The sequence below is a fragment of the Tetrao urogallus genome (genome assembly GCF_951394365.1).
Source record: "Tetrao urogallus genome assembly, chromosome: 18".
NCBI classification, from domain to species: Eukaryota; Metazoa; Chordata; class Aves; order Galliformes; family Phasianidae; genus Tetrao; species Tetrao urogallus.
This window is the reverse complement of record NC_136831.1, coordinates 5,048,632-5,068,089: the sequence shown is the minus strand read 5'-3', so window position 1 is coordinate 5,068,089 and position 19,458 is coordinate 5,048,632. Positions and strand designations below refer to the sequence as shown.

Sequence of the window (19,458 nt, the reverse complement as noted above, 5' to 3'; positions counted from 1 at the left end):
AGAGTGCAAGGTTCTCCGAATCCGCCAATCAGCAGTCAGGAAGGGCGGAGCTCCGGGCGGAAGCGGCCTCCGAGGCTGACGCCAGCAGCAAAGGGGCGGGAGACGGGAAGTAAACAGCAGGCCTCTTCGCCAATCAGAGCTACATCTGGCGAGCGACCAATCTGAAGCCGGTCAGGAGGCGGGTGTTGTGCGCAACCAATCCACGCCGTCAGCCGGCCACTCTAGCCAATCCGAGCAAGCAGAGCACTGACAGACTCAGCGTTCCCCCTATCAAAACGCCATGGGGCGGGCACATGGGTGAGCAGGCCGGGCGGCCAACAGCTCTTCCGCCATCATGGCGGCGCCCAAAGTATGAAGCGATGTCGGGTCGAGGCGTTTGGCTCCGGGCTCGAGCGCGGCTGCGGCGCTTCCCCGCACTGCTGGCGGGCTGCGGGGAGCAGGTGGGGCCGGGCCGGGCCGGGAGCATTCTTGGTGACCCAGACACCTCGGTAGGCCTCGGTGACCCCACTTCTTTCCTCTTCCCGCTTTAGGCATCGGCTTACGGGCGCTGCGTGGCCGCGGCCTCCGCTGGAAGTGTGGAGCTACGGCGGGACGTCTGCCTGCGGGAGTTCCAGGCCTTGCGGGAGTGCTTCGCCCGCGCGGTAGGCTCGGGGTGCTGCCTCAGGGGTTCCGGGTGGGGAGAGTACCGGCAGCAGCGCTCACTCGGTTTCCTCCGCAGGCGGCGGCGGCCAAGTGATTGAGGTGCCGGAGGTGACAGCGGCGACTGCAGCTGCGGCGCGGGGGGGTGGAGCTCGGGGTTGGCCGGCGTTATGGCCCCGGCCCCGGGCTCCTTCGCCCCCATGCAGAAGCTTTTCCCCGCTCAGCAATGCCTGTGTGGGAACCGCGGCCCGTTTATTAAAAAATTAAAATCGGATACAGATGCTTCAGCTTATTTTATTGATCTGCACAGCTGAGTCTCCCACCAGCCCCTCCAGACCCGGTACAAACGGTCCCTGGCAAGGAGAGGCCATGCAGGAACTGTGCTGTCCCTCCTGGCTTGCTGGGGAATGTCAGAGCATCTTTGGTCCTCTGTGTTCGCGGAGACAACGCCAACAAATCCATAACGCCACAGAGACGTTCAGCAATAAATCCACATCACCAAATCCACAGCACCACCGCAGGGCAGGAGCACGTCCTCGTCCTGCGGGATGGGAGAGCCTGGGGTGGACCCAGCACACAGCAAGGTGTGAGAAGGGAAGGCTCCTCCTCCTGTAGAAAGGCAGCTGAGTGCTGCAGGGGACGACAATGTGCTCGGGAGCCCCTGCCTTGCCCAATCCCTGCTGTGCGGGGCTCCTGGGTTTGTGCTTTAAGACAGCGCGATGGAGAAGCTCACTTGTACAATGAAGTCCTGAGGGTTAAGGCTCCGGCAGTCACAAGGAGACGCACGGGGAAGCGGCGTGGGAGGTCCTGGTGAAGAAGTAGGGCTGAGTCGCAGCTGTTGCTCTGCGTCTCTTTAGCTCAAGGACGTCCTTCAAGCAACAGGCGCACATCCAGGCACACAGCAGTCTTTGGCTGCTGGAGCAGACGTGAGCGACGCAGCCAAGGCCCGGTTACAGAACAGCATGGCCGTCCTGCAGGCCTGGTGACGCCTTGTCTCTGGCTCCAGGGGGTCCCACTAGACACAGACTCAACGAGGTTAGTTTACCAAAGACACTTTTGAGATACTGATATAAAAACCACCACAGTGATGAGGTCTGTAGACTCCAGGCTGGGAAACGTCAGCCGTTCTAATGTGAGCTTTGGGATTTGATTTCTTACATTCGCAAGTCAGGATGTGAAAATAAAAAACAATGGGATGAACCACTGTCTGGGAGCCTGCAACAAACCAGAGCTCTTCCCTTCCTTGCTCATAACATACATTTTTAGGGGCAGAGTACTGACATCTATGGATGTAAAACACAGTATGGAACGAGGCTGGGAAGAACACAAAAAACAAACAGCTCCATCGAGTTACAGAGAAGAGGTAGGTATGCTTGAGCCAAGCCCCTCGAGTCCGCCCTTTCAAGCCACGTGTTTTGTCCCTTAATTAGTTGCCTCTTGCAGAAAAATCAAGCTGGAGAGGGGGCGGTCTGCAGCCCCCGGGTTGAGCTTTGAAATGCACTTTGGACTGAAGAAGTCAAGCTTGAAAGCAGAGATGAGAGTGTGAGCATCCAGAGAGGGTGAAGAGAGAGCAGAGCTCATCATTATTGCTAGTGTGTGGCCAACCAATTAAATCCCTGGGAGTAGAGGCAGCACAACAGCAGCAGTTGTGCCCGTTTAAGGCAGCATTTCTACTAAACTAGGTCCCTAAACCACAACTAACTCCTAAACATGCAAGACTAACAGCTCCCATTTCAAGAGAAACACCAAAGCAATTAGCTAAGCCTGTCCTCAACTCAATCTGCCTCGGTGCTGCTCCAGAGCAAAACCCTTCACGAGTCAGGCATCTCTCCCCAGCTCTGCTCCTGCAGACCCAGACCCCTGCCCCAAAGCCCTGGGTGGAGGAACCCAGAGAAGCCTCTCCAAGCAGGCAGGGGAACCTCACGGACAGACACCTTGGCTCTGAAGGGGGAGCTGAGAGCTGGAGGGAGAAGGCAATCTGATATGAACGAGATGTTGAAAACAGCCCCTGGAAGCCACCAGGGAACCAAGTTCAATGGCAACCTCTGAAAGCCGCAGGAGAGCAGGAATTTTGCTTGCACGGTTGTCACCTCCTCAGCTCTCTGCAGGCACACGGGGGAGGTGCGACCCTGCAGGGACTCCAGGAGCCCGCAGAGCACTCAGAGCTCCAGGAGGCCCGGCGGATCGCACGCTGCATCCAGCAACGCACAGCTGGCTCGGCTGCCTGAGCAGCAAACGGCCGGAGAACTGCAGCCTCCCCTGCGCAGCCTGCCAGCCTCACCCCCGCGGCCAACACCCCGAGCCACCCACGGCGCACGGCCCCCCTCTCACATGCTCCCATCCGCCTCTGTCATCTGCTTGATCTGCCGGCTGTGGACCACCTGCTGCGCTCCCTCTGCCACTTGGTTCAGGCGCGTCTCCAGAGCGCTGCGCAGGTCGTTCACTTTCACATCCGGAAGGGGGTTGAGGCCAATGAAGACCCCCGCCCCCTGTGCGGCTTCTTCCTCCTCCTCCTCCTCCTCCCGGCGAGGCAGCAGGTCCCGCCTCCTTCGCCGCAGGTCGAGGTCCGCCTGCAGTTTCAGGTCCCGGTTTGGTTTGATGTCACGATCCTGCTTTTGGTCCCCAGGGATCGCCACTCCTTTCTCCAGCTTTCGGGCAGCAGCATTGTCAGGGCTCGGTTTCTTCTCAGCACCGTTTGCCAGCCCTCCGACCACACGCCTCTGCTTGCCCTGGAGCTCTTCCTGAGGGTCCTGGGCCGCGTCCACCCCCCTCTGCTGAGGATCCTCTTCCTTCACCTGCCCTTTGATGGCCAGTTCCCCCCGTGAGGCTGGCTGCTGTTCGTCAGCCCCTTCAGCATCTGCAGCTCTCGGATGCTCCCGTAGGTGCTGCTCACTCCCTGCCACGTTCCGTTTATTCAAGGAGTCCAGTGCAACTGCCAGGTCTTTGGGCTCCACCTGACTCACTGCTTTGGCTTTAAGGTCTATTCCCGAGTCTCTTTCCAGAGTCTTTCCTGCTACTCCCTGAACCTTGGCAGCCCTCAGCTGTTCTCTTTGGATAGGAACTGTAGCTGCTTCCACAGCTTTCAGGGAATTCTCGTGGACGTCTCTTCCAGCTTTGGCTTCATGACCTCCTCCTGCATCTTCAGCCAAGGGCTTCTTTTCTAGGTGGTTTCTGGCTGCTGGAACACGTTGGGCATCTCCGTGAAGGGGATCCGAGTTCTCCGCAGCATTCCTAACAGCTCTGTCAATCTCCTGCTGTGCCACCTTCCGCTCCTTGGGAGGAACCCCAGGAATCTCACGCCCGTGCCCAGCCTCCTCCAGCCTTCCTGCTGTCACCCTGCGCTGCTCAGCTGACTCAGCAGCCTGCCTGCCTGCGCCCGGCACAGGGTGCTCCGGTGGCTCTTTACCCGGTGGATTTGCAGCAGCTTCTTGCTTAGCTCCTAGGTTCTCTTCCTCCTTACTCTTGGAGAGAGGCACAGCAGGCTCCTGTTGCATTTCTGCTGCAGAAGAAAAACTGACATGTATGACCTTTTTTTTTTTTACAGAGAGCAATAGGTTCCCTGCTCCCACCATGCTGTGCACAACATGAGATTGAAGAATGAGATCACCACCAAGGGGCAGGTGGGGAAACAGGGTGAGACATGAGCAGCAGCATTATCTCTGCACAGGGGATCCCCACCTTGGAGCTCAAACACAGTCAGGAATGGCTTGCTGCAGACCGAATTTTGCCGTGTGTTGGAGGGACCTGGATCTCTCCCAGCCTGATTTTGAAGCTGCTCTGAGCAGTGACCAGCTCACAGAGGGCTCACGCTCCCTGGTGGCTTCCTTACCTTGTTTTGGCTTCTCCTCTCCTCCCTCTTCCTGTCTTTGCTGGTGAATCTCCTTGTGTTGCTCTTCAATCACAGCCAGCAGCTTTGCCTGCTGGTCAAGTAGCTGCTTTTGCTGCACCTGCTGTTCTTTGATCACCTGCAGCAGCATGGCATGATCAAGCATTTTTGCCTGCTCTGCTTCTAGAAACAGAAAAAAGAAAAAAAATCCATGACTCCAAATCCTCACTTCTCACCTCTGAGCGTCGGAGAGATGGCAGTGGCTTTCTGCAGCAGGAAAGTCCCGGTCTGAAACGCTGCTGGACAAGCCAGCCCCCAGCCCTCCAGAGCAGGAAACACCGTGGCACGACCCTGCACAGCTCTGACTGCGGGCACTGCAGGAGCACCACGTCCCACGTGGCAGCAGGGGGCCGGCAGCCTGCAGGCAGCTCCAGGGCAGGCTGCAAGCACAGCACCAGCCAGCAGCTCCAGGCACTGGGACCGGGAATGCTGCCCACCAGTGAGACCCCACGGAGTGAGTTACACAGAGCACAGCACGGCTCAGGCCGAGCGGCAGTGACTCAGGTTGATTCACTCGCCGTCAGCTCCACGATGCACAAAATGGTCCCAGTGCTGCACTGCTGCTGCTCTCCTCTCAGGAGCCACTGGGTGAACCCCATCTGCAGAGCGCGAGCGTGTGGCACTCGCCTCCTGCACCAGCCAACAGCTTTTTCCCCAAACTCGAGGTGTTTCTCCACCGTTACGCCCCAAAGGAAATAATGTCAAAATTAATAGCCTGTAAAACGCCATCTAAATTAAAACGGGATGCTGCTCACGTTAATCCCTTCCCAGCACAGCCGCCTACCCCTGTCCTGCTAATCACCCACAGAGTGATTACGGAGAAGGATTTCCAGTTCACCTTACGGTGCTGTTAGCAGAGGGCCTCTGGAATTCCCCTCTCACTGCGCTGCAGAACGTCGGGCTGCGGGGGGAGCGCGGCCTTTCGGAGCACAATTGACTCCTCACGATCTGTTTATTTTTCGCACTTGGTTCAAAATAAACAATGAAAGCATTTCTGCCATCTCCCCTTCCGAGCCTGCCGGTCCCAGCGCAGCATGGGAACGGTTGGGGTTGAGAGCAGGCAAAGGTTTAACGCCAAATCAAAGCGTTTCTGGCTGAGAGCTTCGCAAACACGCGGAGCTCCGTGTTTGTGTGGCACACCTCTTTCCCGCAAACAAAGGCTGCGCTGCCTCCCAGCTCCCCTTTGATGTCGGGAAGCAGAGCTCAGCCAGCGCTCGGGCTGGGCTCTAACAGGCACCCTTCATCAAAACATCAACAGCCATAAAAGCCAAGCACTCGGGCTCACCGAGGGCAGCGCAGCGCCGGGGCACAGCGCGGTGCCAAGTGGGTGCGCGGCCCCGCACAGGGGGCACCCAGGGCTCCCCACCCTGCAGGGCACCCGGCTCTGCCCGTGTTTTGCAGAATCCAAACGGCCTTACGCTGGCCGTGCTCGGATCGAGTCAGGGCTGCTGGCACCGGAGCAGGAAGCCAGAGAGCAGCCGTGACTCACGGCCTCGCGCCGGCCTCACCGTGCCAGGGACTCCAGCAGCAACGTGCCAACCTCCGCCGGAGGCGTCAGCTGCAGACAGGCACTAATTGCTGCCGTCGCCGAGGTGACTCTGGCCCAAAGCTATGTGCTCAGCAGAGCCAGGCCTGGCAGGGCTGGCACGTTCCTCCTGCAGAGGAATCTTGCACTGGCAGCCCACGTCCTGCACTTACCCTCCAGCTTGTTCTCTGCGTTCTCCGCTTGCCTGTCCTCGCCGTTCCGGCTCTCCCTCTGCTCCAGCTGCTGGGGCTGAGCTGGCTCCACGCGCTCCGGGAGGGGCAGCTCTGGCTTTTCACCTGCAGATGAACAAACCGACAGGTGCTGGCATCGGGGAGGAGCTCAAGGTTCTACACAGCGACTCTGCATCGCGTTGTCCCTGCCCGTGCCAGCACAGTTTATATTCAACCTGATGACTGCGAGGGAAGTCATAAAAAAAAAAAATATTTAACAATCTTATAGACTCGTGGCAGCGAGCCAGTGCTAACTACCTCAGCCAATTAAAATGCACAAATGGCTCTAAGTCACTTTCAGATGGGCACTTAGCAATGTGTTACCTGTCAAGATCTCCCAGCTCCGCATCCCCAGTGAGCTGGGAGACGCACGGGAACAGCACGGCACCTGACATTTAGCAGGCTGGCAAACAACTGTTTGACAGATATTACAGTAGCTGTCAAAGCCACCAGATTCCTCCTTTCTGCCAGCAGCTGCTGAAGGGGCTGTGCACGCTCACGTGCTCATCTTGTGAAATGAGAAGGAAACACGGGCTGGAGGATGGAGCAAGGACGCTGCCCGGTCACTGGGGGCACATTACGGGACCGGAGGATTTGTTCAGAGCCACGCGGAGGGAGCTTACCAGGATCTGCTTCCTTCTCCAGGGATCTCACCACCTCCTCCGCCTTCCTGGGGAACTGCAGCTTCGTTTTCTCCCCATCACCTGCAGCCTCAGCATTCTTCTCACCGGCCAGCCCGGCAGCTCGAGCCTTGGCATCCTGTGCTGCTCTGCCCGGCTCCTGCTCTTTGTATGGCCGGCCATCCTTCGGCACGCTCACCTCCGGGGCGTTCTTCAGATTCTTCACAGGTTTCTCAGTCCCTCCCCGCGCTCGGTTCTCAGCGATCGCTTCTTTCCCTTGTGCCTCTTTCAGGGGATGCAGCTCGGCTGGCTCACGCGGCGCCGCCTTCGGTGCGTTTCCTTCTTCTCCTCCGAGCGCCTGCTTGTTCTCAACAGAGTCCTCGCGCTCCCTCCCCATGTCCACCACCACTTCGTCGTGCGGGACGGGCGGCTCGTGGCGATGTGCTTCCCCCATGGGCAGGGCGATGCCTAGAGCGTACAGCAGCAGGGTCAGGGCTCGGCTGCCCCGTGCCAGTGGGCTTACGGCATGCGTGGCCGTGCCTGGGTACCCGCTGCCCCCCGCATCTGCTCCCTCATCAACAGGCTGCATTCATAACCAGCCCCAAGAGCATCCTACAGCGCACCATCTTCAGCCCACGAGGCGACCAGCAGAGATCAGAACCTTTACCCGAAGCCCTTCCCCACATCCCTCCTTACCTTGGTCGGGCCGGTCCAGCTGCACTTTCTCCTCTGGCTTTCCTCTCTCCTCGTCTCTCTCGGGTACCTCCATGGGCACTTTGATTTGTGGCTGCTCCATCTCCTCCTTCTCATCCAGCAGCTTTGGTTTATGGCGGTCATCCTCCGCCTCCTCCACCGCCGGGTTCTGCTCTGGAAACGCAGCACTGTTAGTGGAAGGGCTTACGCACAGCCGCACCGACAACCCCCCGACAGCACCCAGGTGGTTGCTGTGCCCACAGCAGCCCTGCTCCACGTGGCTGCTCTATTTCCACCAGCGCCAGCGAAGCGGGGCCGGGGCTTTGTTCTGCTCGCTGCTCCTTTCCCCAGTGCAGCAGTGCAGAGCAAGAGCTGCTGCGAGCCCGAGCCGCCAGATGGTAGCATCCGCCCGGGCTGCCCGCTGCAGGGCTGTGAGCACGGGGACCCGGGGGCCCAGCACAGCCCCCAGCACCCGCCCATGCTGGGAGAACACCGCAGAGCAGCTCCACGCCTGTTTTGTTATGTATTCCTTTCAATTTTCATAGCAGTGCAAGAGCATTTTCCCAACCTCTGCCGTTCCCCTGGAAGAAGAGGGAAGAGAGCAGCAGGTTTTGGGGAGCAGAAAGGAAAGATCGTGAGGACAAAGCCCCAGGAGATGCGGGGACCTGGGGGAAGGACCCTGGCACACACTGCTCCCCAGGACAGAAGCAGAGGAGGAAACAGAATTGTTTCCCAGCACCGAAGTTGAACTGCAGATTTTTTTTCCATCCAACAAACTGAAGAAAAAAAAAAATCATCTTCTGTAACAAAAAAAATTCCCAAGTCTCCCCCCCCCCCCTTTGCCCGCCCCCATGCAATTTCCTTTGGGGAATTAATTCTATAAACATCTTTCAATTTTCTCCTCCCCCTCCACAGGGCTGGTGCGATTTATTACAAGATGAACTCATGGGAAAGAAGTGATTGCCACAACTTCAGCTGCGTGGGCCTTACCCAAGCCGGGGAAGAAAAAGGCCAAATCCTGGCCCAGAAGGAGCCGTGCCAAAAGCATGCAGGGCTCAGCCAGAAACCTGGAGTCCTTGGCCCTGAGTTCTGCCCCGGCCACGTTCTGCAGCGAGGGTGGGAGGAAAGGATGCGGGTGTTCTGAGAAACCGCGGCCGATCCCAAGGGGCCGCCTGCACGGAGGGGCTCCCCAGGGCTCAGCGGTCAGGGCAGGATGCTCCGTGCAGGACGGCGCAGAGAGCAGGGGCTGGTGCCCACTGCTGGCCGTGCGCCCTGGGAAGCAGCAGGATGCAGGGCCGTGCAGGGAGGCGCTCGGCGCGGCTCCCGCCGATGTTCCCAGCGAAAAGCCTGGCCCAGCAGCAAAACGTTACTGAGCCTCTCGGAGGAAAGGCGTCGTTCATTGGTCGGAGATTGCTGCGTACGGGGGAAACTGTTGTTGGATGAAATCAGAGCTGCAGAACGCTGCAAATGCAGAAGGAAATCACGACCAGGGGTGGCCATAACGCAATAGGATGTTGGAGGGGAAAAAAGAAAAGAAAAAAAAAACAAACAGGAAAATCTGGGGAGAGAAGGAAGCGGTGCGCGCTAAGGGGAAGCAGGGGAGTTAAGGCAGAGCGGGCGCAGTGCCCGCAGCCTGTAGTGCCATGCCCAGTGTGCTACAGCAGGTGGAAGCAGCCCCGTGGCTGCAGCAGCTCCGCCGTAAATCAGGAGAGGGCTCCCACGGTCCGTGCTCTGAAAACAATGCGGGGAAAGGCAGAAAGAAAAACAAAACACAAACAAAACCCAAAGTCTCCATGCCATAATAAGACAAAGTTGCCTCTAAGCCGTCATTTGCTCAGCAGGAAACAAAATTAAGTTCATCATCAGGGCGTGAATTAACGACCTCTCACGCTGCATGGAAATCTACGAGGGGCTGTATGTGGTTTGCAGAGAACAATTTTGCTCAGGATGTGTAATAATCACTCTAACTGTCTAGTCGCCCTTCAGGTCCCTTTGGAGAGCGTTACAGTAATGCTGTGCCTCTTAATGTTTTATGAGCGGCGTTGGACTTTACAGGCAAAGGCTGAGAGGCTATAAAAGCTCCTCGGCTTACAGCAACACGCCCGGCCCCGCGCAGGGCTCACCCGCAGCACAGCTCCGCTCACACTCACGGACGTGGGGGGGCTGCTGGGGCTTTCTGCAGCTGATTTGTGAGCGCGTGTGCGCGCCGATGTGTTGTGGTTTGCCAGCAGCCTCTCCAGGCTGCAATAAAATTTCATGATTAGCAGCCTAAAAGCTTCCCTTCCCCCTGCTCCTGCTTCGGATGGGAGCAGCGGTCCCAGAAAGGCATTAAATCCCTCCTCACGTGGTTTTCACAGCTCTCTCGTCCACCGAAGCAGTGACCGTGTTGGGTCGTGCACCCATGCATCCCATACACATCCTGCTTGGGGACGGCGCGAGGAGACGGGGAGCAGCACCTCTTGGGGACAGCAGCACTGGGACACGGCCCGCTTGAACTCCAGCAGAGCAAAAAGGAGCGGCCCCATTTTGAAAGTGGATAATAGGAGAAAAGTGGGGATGGGAGCAAGCCGGCCCCCCACAACCCACTGAGCCCCGGGGGAGGGAATGGAGCGGGGCCGCCCCGCACAGCCTGGAGCACACAGGAGCCCCCAGGCACGCAGGCACCGAGCCCCGGCCAAGCGGCGCCCAGGAGAGCTCCCCCCCGATGGCTGAAACGGTGACAGATTTCACAAGGTTATCAAATGGCATCCCTGAAATTAGTTCACAGTTGTCTCCTGACGCACCAGCAGTAAAAACGAACCCAAATTACAGGAGGCTGATAGTTGCCTTTTCTGTGTCACAGGCGCTATTAAAAGCTCGCTCGCACAAAGCACCGGGGAGAGCTGCAGCAGCATCAAGCTGTTCCTACAGCGATTAGGGGCTGTGCATAATCCATGGCTCGCACATGTTCAGGGCCACTCCAGCACACAGCGCAGCCATTGCTGGTGGAGCTGCACCGGGATGGGCTCTTTTTGAGGTCAACGCAAAGCATCCAAGAGGGCAACCCGGTGGCACCCGCACCCTCGGGGTATGGGCTGAGTGGGGCTCGTGGTGCAGTGGGGAAAGGGTGCATTGCACCACGGCGTGAATCGGGGCTTTGTTACCAACGTTGCACAAGGCGAGAGGCACAGAGCGAAGCAGCAGCAGTGGAGTAAGGAGCTGAAAAATATTACAAAATCTTAATCCGCCCCATGAGACCCTCTAGGGTGCTTTCAAATACAGAGAGAAATTGCCTAATTAGCTTTTTTTTTTTTCTTCTTCTTTTTTTTTTCTTTTTTTTTTTTCCTCCTAATGGATAATTGCCTTCATGAGCTTCCACAGGCAGCTTAGCAACCTTTTACCATCCGTGCACACGCTGCATGGTGCAGCTGAACGCTTCTGAAAGGGGTTTTATACCTTTCCCGAAGAGCTGCTGACAGTAAACCTCAAGCAATACAGGCTGGGGCTGTAATGGGCACTTGGGTGTCGTTAGTAAAAACACTATTCAGAGCTCGCCGGTCAATACGTGTTCACATAAAAGGGCAATGTTCTAATATTCATAATCCCAGGGCCCACAGGGCAGGGCTTTAATGAAAGTCTGCACAGTTCTGGGCTGCTCAACATCAAAGGAGCCCATAAAGCTCCCCCTGCACTCTGACAGCAGCAGGCAGACGGCGCACGGCCGCGGCTCCTGTATGGGGGCAGGCAGAGCTGCGCATCCCCAGCGCTGGGGCACCGTGCTGCCAGGTCCCAGGAGGGAACTCTTTACCCAGGTGAAGCCCTGGCGCTGCTGCCCTGAGAAGTGCTGGTGCCCCATCCCTGGAGGCCGTAGATGGGCCCTGGGCAGCTTGAGCAGGTGGGGGACAGCCCACGGCATGGCTTTTGGGACTCAGTGATCTTTAGGGTCCTTTCCAAGCCATGGTTCTGATTGTCTGACACAACCCAGCAGCCAGTCCCAGGCGGGGCAGACACTGCCGAGCTCGGAGCAGCGTGGGTACGGCACGCAACCATGGAGTGCAGCTCCCCACCGTGCTTCACGTGGGGAAGAAGTGGCAAAGAGATCGAGCAGCTCCAGCGGACACCGTCCTTTACGGGACTTCTTTTATCCTCCCAGCCACAAGCACGCGTGTCATTAGCGACTCCTCCTGAAACGAGCAGCTGTTCTTTGGCCATTACTGCTCCAAAATTAACTGAGACGGAAGAATTCAATCGCATCCCTCCTCCCAGCCCTGCTGAGTGAGCACGATTAAGGGATTGAGAGCATCTTTTGCTCAGAGTTCACGGGCAGCACAGCGCCTGGGAAGGCGCATGCATCTCGGGTGAGCTGTGAGAGCAGAGGCAGAAAACCCCTCAGCTGCCAGGGACGCAGCGACCCAGGAGTGAATGTTATCGCGGCAGCACCGCTGTCAGAGACGCTCAGAGCTGCTCAGCAGGAACCCAGCCAACAACAGGGAGGGAGGATAAGCTCCAGAAGAGACGGCCCTTCTCTCGCTTCCGTTCTCAATCTCGGCGAGGATATTTCAAGGCCCCCAAAGAACAAAAAGCTTGAGCAGAATGGAGCAAAAAATAAAATAAAGAAACAGGACGCAGGCACAGAGGAGGGGCAGCACGGGGTCAGGAGACACCTGCTCGTGGTGGCCTTGCGAGGCCAGCCTGCAGCTGGGGAAGGGAGGTTTGGCTGTAATTCCATCAACGGCCACGGTAAACAAATAATAAATAACGTGGACCCGTAAACAGAGCTGAGGCATAATCAAGGGCTTTGTCAGAGCTAAATCTGAATCCAAATTTACAACCTCACAACCAAAAAAAGTCAGCGCCCGTAAATTTACATACCTTGAGCGCAGTGAACGGCTTGTTACAGGGAGCAGGATGTGCTGGCAGCATGCTGGGAGCAGCAACGGTCAGCCAGCGCCAGGCTGTCCTTGGGCAGCGCTGGTCACCTCGTGGGGACATCCACGCTCTGCTCCCACTAAAGGATCCCAGCCCTGCGCCCTGCCCGTCCTTCCCAAAGGGACCACGGGAGCTCCCAGCCTGCACTCCAGGAAGCACAGCTTTCCTGGGCAAAACCTGCAGGGAGCTGCCTGGGCATCACCCAGTGCTCACAGCAGGCGGAGCTGGGAGCAGAGCTGGAAGCACGACTCAAGCAGCCTCATACCTGGGAGTTTGACAGCATCCTGGTCGAACCTGTCCTCCTCTCCCTCCAGGTGCTCCATGCCCACCACTTCGGTCTTCACCGGCGTGTCTTCAGTGGCAGACAAGGTGGTGTAGGTGCTGATGATCAGCATTCCCAGGCCAATCCACAGGATGATCTGCAATGGGCAGCAGCTCTGGTTAGCATGGCAAAGCAAATGACACTGCACAGCGTTCTGCACGCAAACAGTGTTTCTGAACAACTCAAAGCTGCCATAGCAGTAAGGGAGAGTTGAGGAGAAATGGAAGAGGTGAAAAAGGAGACAGTTGCTCTCAGCAGAGGTTTGTTCGTATTTGGATGGAGAGGCACAAAACAACAGTTTCAGATGCTGGAAGCTGTTGTAAAAGACTGCCTCTGTATCAGAAGGGTTCAAGAGGAGGTGGACAGGGCATCAGAATAGAAAAATGCACATGGTGGACAGGAGTCCAGCTGCACAGGAACGCTGCCTGGCACTTTGAGCAGCTATACTGCAACACTGCACAGTCAGCTCTGGCTGAGAGCAGAGGTGCCTGACCTGTTCACAGGCCAGGTTTACCTGGGAACCATTTAAAAATTCTTCTCTATGAAAGCAAGATGTCCGTGCACAGTCCTGTGGCTCATGGTCCACGGATGGGGTAGAAGCTAGGAAGAAGCTGCTGAAAAGTAACTCAGAAAGCTGAGATCAAAGAGAAGGAACACAGCAAGACAGAACCTGGATCCTGTGAGGGGAAGGACTCTACAAAGAATTTACCTAACTCAGAAAGGGCTCATCCCTGCCTTACTCCCCAGAATCCTCATCCTGCAGCATGCACACCACACTTAACAAGGGGCACAACAAGAGGATGCAGCTCAGCGTGAGAAAAAGCAGAAACAGCCACTGGGGAACGTGAACACAACAGGAGCTGCCACGGGCTACCAGAGGAGGGAGAAGTTGGGAAATGAAAGGGGGAGCCCACAATAGAAAGGTGAAGTCCAAAGGGAGAGGTGGGGCCGGCGCTGGGCTCCCCATTGCTGCAGAAGTGGGGTCAGTGTGGTCAGCGCCCAGGAGACGCCTTCGGAAGGAAAAGGGATCAGCAGCACAGCCAGGGAGCAGAGGGCACATCTTAGAGGGGCTGCAAAGGAAACAGAAGCAAGGTCTGCTCCCGGCCCTGTGCACAAAGAGCAGACATCCTGCAGGCCGGGAGCAGCAGGCAGGTCCCTGCCCTCCGCTTCCCCCCCCTTGCACGACCCACAGCCCTGGCAGCAACACGGCTGTGCCGACGTCCTCCAGAAACAACAGCAGAGAGGAAGAGCATTTCCACAAAGAGGATGTATTCTGGTGCCACAGGAACCGGGAGCCATGTGGGAGAAAAGGGAAACCGTAGGAAACGGCTGAAATCACTGCTGGTTTTAAAAGGCTTTTTGTTGTTTCTTATCTTAGTAGGGAACCACGGGCTTGAATGTTGTGGATTTAAACCCCTCTGATTGTTCAACATTTAGAGTTCATCTGGGAGCTTCCCAGGGGCCAGGCTGCCCCACACCTCCGTCCTCACCCAGCCCAAGAATGCTGCAGACCCGAGTGGAGGTCTGTAATTTGGCTCCATTCCACAGAGATACCTACGGTGTGCAAACAAAATAACAGGGAGGGAGTTGGTGCTCAAGGGACCATCGGGGCCAACCTCTGGCAGGAGGTTGACAACCTTCAGACAGGAGCAGCAGCATGGGCTGCAGGGACTCAGTGGTGTCTCGAGGAAGAGCAGAGGCAGAAACCACCCAACGCATTTGGGGTGGAGAAAGGGGAAGAAGCAGAGCGTGCAGAGCAGCTCTGAGCCAGCAGCTGTTCCCACAGGGGGAATCTCCTCCACCCCTCTGAGAGGGGAACCTGGGAGCCACCGAAGGGCTCCTGAACACACATTCTGTAGGAGGAACATCCCTCTGGCCTCAGCCTCCTCCTGCCTGCAGCTCAAGCACACCAAGCACCCATCTCCCGAGAGCAGCACTGGGGCCCGGCCAGGAACTTGGAAGAGGAAGTTTACGCATCCGTTTCCTCTGCTGCTTGCTTTCTCTTGGCTGTGCTTCCTCCCAGAAGAAAGCTTGAACTTTGAACAGAGGTGTCATTAGCTCAAAGCATCTCCTCTGACCACGCCTGAGCCAGCAGCACAAAGCAAGAGCCGCGTTTGCCTCAAGTGACGACATCTCCTGAGCAGTGTTGTTTTGGACACCGTGCACTGAGGGACGCTGTAAGCGCAAAGGAATGCAGAGCTGTGTCCCTCCCCGGCTCCTCCACCATGACAGCAATGCACAGCGCTGACCCAAAGCAGAGAGGGGAACGTCCCACCACGCAGCAGTGAGCACTGCCTGACCCAAGCAACAACCCCTGCAGCTCCTCTTCCCAGAGCGGGACAGCAGCAGCACGGCCTCCCAGGGAGGGGCCTCTCAGACACACATTTGTGTCAACACTGAGAAACCAACACCTTCCTGCTGGAAGTTCAAAGCTGTGTTTACAGACCTGAGCACGACCTTCAGCAGTGTTCTGCCAATCCTCCCCAGGGCAGCGGGACACGGAGCTGTGCCGTCACAGGAAAGTGCTGCAAGGAAGGGGATGCTCCTCCCCAGCTCACCCACAGCCCCACAGGGCTCACTCCGAGCTTTTCACTCCCCTGCCTTGCTGTCACTGCTCTCTCCAGCAGCACGCCGTCCCCACGTTGATCCCAGCTGCAGCCTAACCTGCACGTTGGCTGTGACACTTCACAGCTGGGTGGCAGAAGCCAATGTCTGGGACTGCCTGCTTGCCCTGCAGCCCTCGTGGTTGCTTTCAGTGCCGTATCATACCCTAAGTTGGCATCACCTTCCCAGCTCTACAAAACCCAACTCCAGAGCTGCCAGCTGCTCCATGCTGGACCTCACTGGAAGCCAGAGGTGGCCCAACACATGTGGAAGAAATACTGCAAGAGTTCAGATAACCCGTCAAGTCAAAGAGCTGGATGTGAGAGCTGCTGCTTTGGAAGCATGTTCAGAAGGGTGCAGGTGGGGAGGCAGAACATGTACGTGTGTTGTTCAGGCAGGGAAAAGTGAGGAGGGACAGCACTGCCCAGGGCAGCTCCTTCTCCCCCCAGACTGCCACTTTTCACAGGAGCACATTTTGATGGAGTGCAGCGCCTGGATCAAAGGAAGAAGGAATGAAGGAGGAGACCAAAGAAAGAGCTACGGGGAATGAATAAATGAGTCTCTGCAGAAGGCCTGGAGGGACAAGGAGAGGGTTGGGGCCCGGTCTCAGCTCTCAGAGCCGAGGCACGGAGTGCTATGCAGCTGGAGGCTTTCCTGAGGACAGGTGTGCCCTTGCTGCAGCGCTTCAGAGCATCGGTCAAAGCAAGTATGCAAACTTGACAGGCCATGGATCATTCAAGAGAAGACTGGACAGCTTGCTAGCAGCCCCTTCAAATGCCAGGGTAACCCGGGGGCTGATGCTTCAGATAAGCCCTTATTCCTCTGTGGGATTTTTGCAGGACAAATATCTCCAGTCCTGTGAGCAGCATTTCAGGTCACGCATTGAGAGCACCCCAGCGTTCAACTGCAGGCAGCTGAGAGTCGCCTTGGGCAGCCAGTGAGCTCAGCACACCCTGAGTGCAGTTTCAAGGCACTGCAGAGAAACGTTCTGGCTCGGCCGGAACAGAAAGCAAGACTTGAAAGTGCTCTTTGTTTCCCTGAAAAATCCAGGCTGGCATTCAGACTCCTGCTTGGGGTTTCAGTCAAAGAAGTTAGGACCAAAGTGTCAGAATTCAGAGGGAAAGCTGGAAAGTTGGACTATTTCCTTGTGTCAGAGAAAGCGTGGGGAAAGAAAAAAAAGCACCCTGCTTAAAAGCTTCACATACGTTTGCAAACCCACAAGTCATTAAACTCAGAAAAAGCCATTAGTTCTGTAGGACCCACAGAAATTCTTGCTCTCCCTCTGCTGACTCCGCAGTTTGCCGAAAACCTTATTCCCAGATCAGTGCTGTCGTGACTGGTGATGCTGGAGCACAGGCCTGCTAAAAGGCCATGGATTCAGCCATTGTTAGAAAAAAAACAAAGCATGTTAATTTTGACCCCATAAAAGCGCAGTACTTGCAGAACCAGAGAGATCAAGCCCAGCAAAGAGCCACTTTGTTTCAGTCCCCGAGGAGGCCAATTCAAACTGGAGCAAAAGGAAAAGCTCAACTTTTAATAGCCTCTGAACGACCCCAATCTTTTAAAGATCAATTCCTGAAGCAACACCTCTACGTGTGTGTTCCCTTTTATTATTATTTTGGTTGAGACCAGAGAGCTGTAGGTCAGCAGCAAGAACCACATCGCTGAGAAGCCCTGTTTATTTTACCCAGCCCAGGTAGGCTGAGATGTAAGGTTTTATAGGCTGCCTGGATTCCCCAGTCTGTGGATACAGAACCTGAAGCCCGTCAGAAGGCGGACTGGAGGCAGCATTTCACGCAGCAAATGAAAGCTTTGCTCGCAGCTTAGAGGGATATAAAGAGCCTCTGTGCAAAATGGGGCAACCATGCACTGAGCCAGCCTGTGAGCTCCGAGCAGGACGGCCCCACCTGCGATGAGCGGCTACAGCAGGGAGCACCGAGCAGCTGCCCTCCTGCAGCCACATGAATGCTGTTCCCAGGCTCTGCAGAGGGTTAGGGGAATGCCAAGCAGCAGCATCACTGACCTGTGAACAAAGTGCATTCTTGTGGATCTTCTTGTAAATAAGAGCTGGGCAGATGAAACAAATCAGACTTCCCATCGTAGCACCTGTCAGGCCCAGGACCGTTTCCACTGGCAAAGAAGAACAAGAGGGGTCAGCAGAGCTGTTCTCTTCCAGAATCACGAGCACAGCAGCCCTTGGCAGCTGCCTGCAGTACGAGCCAGGCCATCCTACCCAGCAGAGCCAGGAAGAATGAGCACTGAGCAGCCCTTTCCCCAAATTCCTCACTCACCATTAGGGATCATGATGCCTCCTATCATGGTTCCAAACACGACAGCCAGCGTCAGGGCTTTAAAGCGAAGTGGGGGCATGTAACCCCCAGCAGCAAAGGTGCCATCTTTTTGCTGGAAGAGAAAAGAATGAACTGAGCCCCTGTTGCACACCTGCACAGCTCTGAGGCAAACACCCCTCGGGCTCTGCCAGTGGGGTAAAAGGAGCCAGGCAGACCGAACAGGGGCAGTTTCAACACCTCAGCACTGTGATCTCTGCAGTGATGGGGCAGGGGGCAGCTAGATGTAGTTGGATAGTTTTAATACGCGACTGCATCTGAACCTTCAAAACAAGACTGACAGGAGGCACGCAGCCAAAGCTGCTGTTTTCATCCTGCCCCAAATGTGAACTGCACAGCTGTATCCGAGTCCTTCTGCCAGTGATGCTGCCGCAAGTGGCCCCAAGGCCGAGGGCATGAGAAACAGGCGCAGCTGAGAAGGCAGGAGGGAGAGCAGGCACTGGGAAGAGCTCTGGTTTTGCTGCACTGAGGCATCCCCAGCACCTCCGGGAGCAGGGCTGTTCCCACCGCGTTGCAGTGTGTGGGCCGGCTCCTCCGACGTGACGGAAGACACCCCAGCTGGGCTGCAGAGGATGAGCAGAGCTGCGGGGGAGCTGCTGATGCTGGAGGGTTTCCAGATGCCCTCCATTTCCCGTCCCAGCCCACGTTCCCCAAGCAGGAGGTGTGGAAAGCACAGGATGCCACGGACCCACGTGCCGCTGAAAGCCAGCGGGTCCCCACGCTCCTGGGCACAAAGATGGGACACAAAAGCAAAGTGACACATTTGGAGCCCAGGGGAGAAGTGAGGCTTCCCCAGCACTTCCAGCCCTCCACGTCCGCTGCCTCGCTCCAACAGCCTTCCCCAGATTCTCCCAACGTGAGAAAAGAGCCGGGGGCTTCTCACAGGCAGAAGTGGCAGGATTTAGAGCTATAAATTGCTCGAGTTTTATTTCCTGCCCTAAGAGGTTTCTATTTATGCAGATACACAAAGGCCTCAGAACGTTCCCACAATCTCTTACTGTTATTTACTGAATACCATCGGCATGCTTAGTGCCGTACAATACACAGAGGAGAACACGCTACTGCCACAAGGGACTCACAGTCTAAATCAGACAGACCAACTATAGTCACAGCGGCTGTCTGAAGATCTGACCCTGGGAAAGGTGAACGTGTGGGAGAGGGCTGTGCTGCACTGCAGCTCCACGCTGTGTCGGCACCACGCGGCCGGGGAGACACTGAGAAGGGGAGATCTGAACCCCGAAAGGAGAAGGCTGTGCTCAGGGGGCTGCTGACAAGGTGGGAAGATGGGAGTTACAGTATAAGAGCAGGAATGAGCACAGGCACACAGAAGAAATGAGGCTAGGCTCTGAGGCCAGGAACAGAAGCTTGAGCTAAATGCAAAGCGAGATTGAGTTGGCCAGCAAAAGAATGCCAGCTGGAGCAGCAGGAAATAAGGAGGCTCCTCTGTTTCCAAAAGCACATTTCTCCTTCTTTTTGAGGGAGAAAACCACCTCAGCTCTGAACTGTGCAGCACTTCCATGCGAGAGCCGAGCAGGGAAGCAGCAGCCACGTGAGCTGGGGGGCAGCAGAGCAGGGCAGGGCCCCGGCTCACAGCCCTGGCACTGCTGCCCACGGGATTCCACCGCAGAGAGGACAGGAAACTCAAAGCCCCATGGATTAACCGCTCAGTAGAGCAGAATGTAC

The 19,458-nt window shown here is 56.6% G+C and overlaps 2 protein-coding genes across 2 annotated transcripts in view; one reads left to right on the top strand and one right to left on the bottom strand.

Annotated features, from left to right (window-relative positions):
- Positions 1–359: 359 nt before the first annotated feature.
- Positions 360–897, top strand: NDUFAF8 (NADH:ubiquinone oxidoreductase complex assembly factor 8; the record flags this gene model as incomplete). Its single annotated transcript, XM_079544204.1, has 3 exons — positions 360–440; positions 531–641; positions 719–897. The coding sequence occupies 3 exons, from the start codon at positions 360–362 to the stop codon at positions 734–736; spliced, it is 210 nt and encodes a 69-aa protein (XP_079400330.1). The 3' UTR covers positions 737–897.
- A 2,069-nt stretch (positions 898–2,966) lies between these two features.
- Positions 2,967–19,458, bottom strand: part of SLC38A10 (solute carrier family 38 member 10) — a gene marked incomplete at both ends in the record, with an annotated part of 28,820 nt that continues 12,328 nt past the window's right edge. Inside the window, 8 exons of the mRNA XM_079544261.1 lie at positions 2,967–4,138; positions 4,469–4,648; positions 6,224–6,346; positions 6,904–7,368; positions 7,597–7,767; positions 12,767–12,920; positions 17,451–17,557; positions 17,719–17,830. Of these exons, the coding sequence (XP_079400387.1) occupies positions 2,967–4,138; positions 4,469–4,648; positions 6,224–6,346; positions 6,904–7,368; positions 7,597–7,767; positions 12,767–12,920; positions 17,451–17,557; positions 17,719–17,830 (2,484 nt within the window). The remainder of the gene's footprint in view (positions 4,139–4,468; positions 4,649–6,223; positions 6,347–6,903; positions 7,369–7,596; positions 7,768–12,766; positions 12,921–17,450; positions 17,558–17,718; positions 17,831–19,458) is intronic.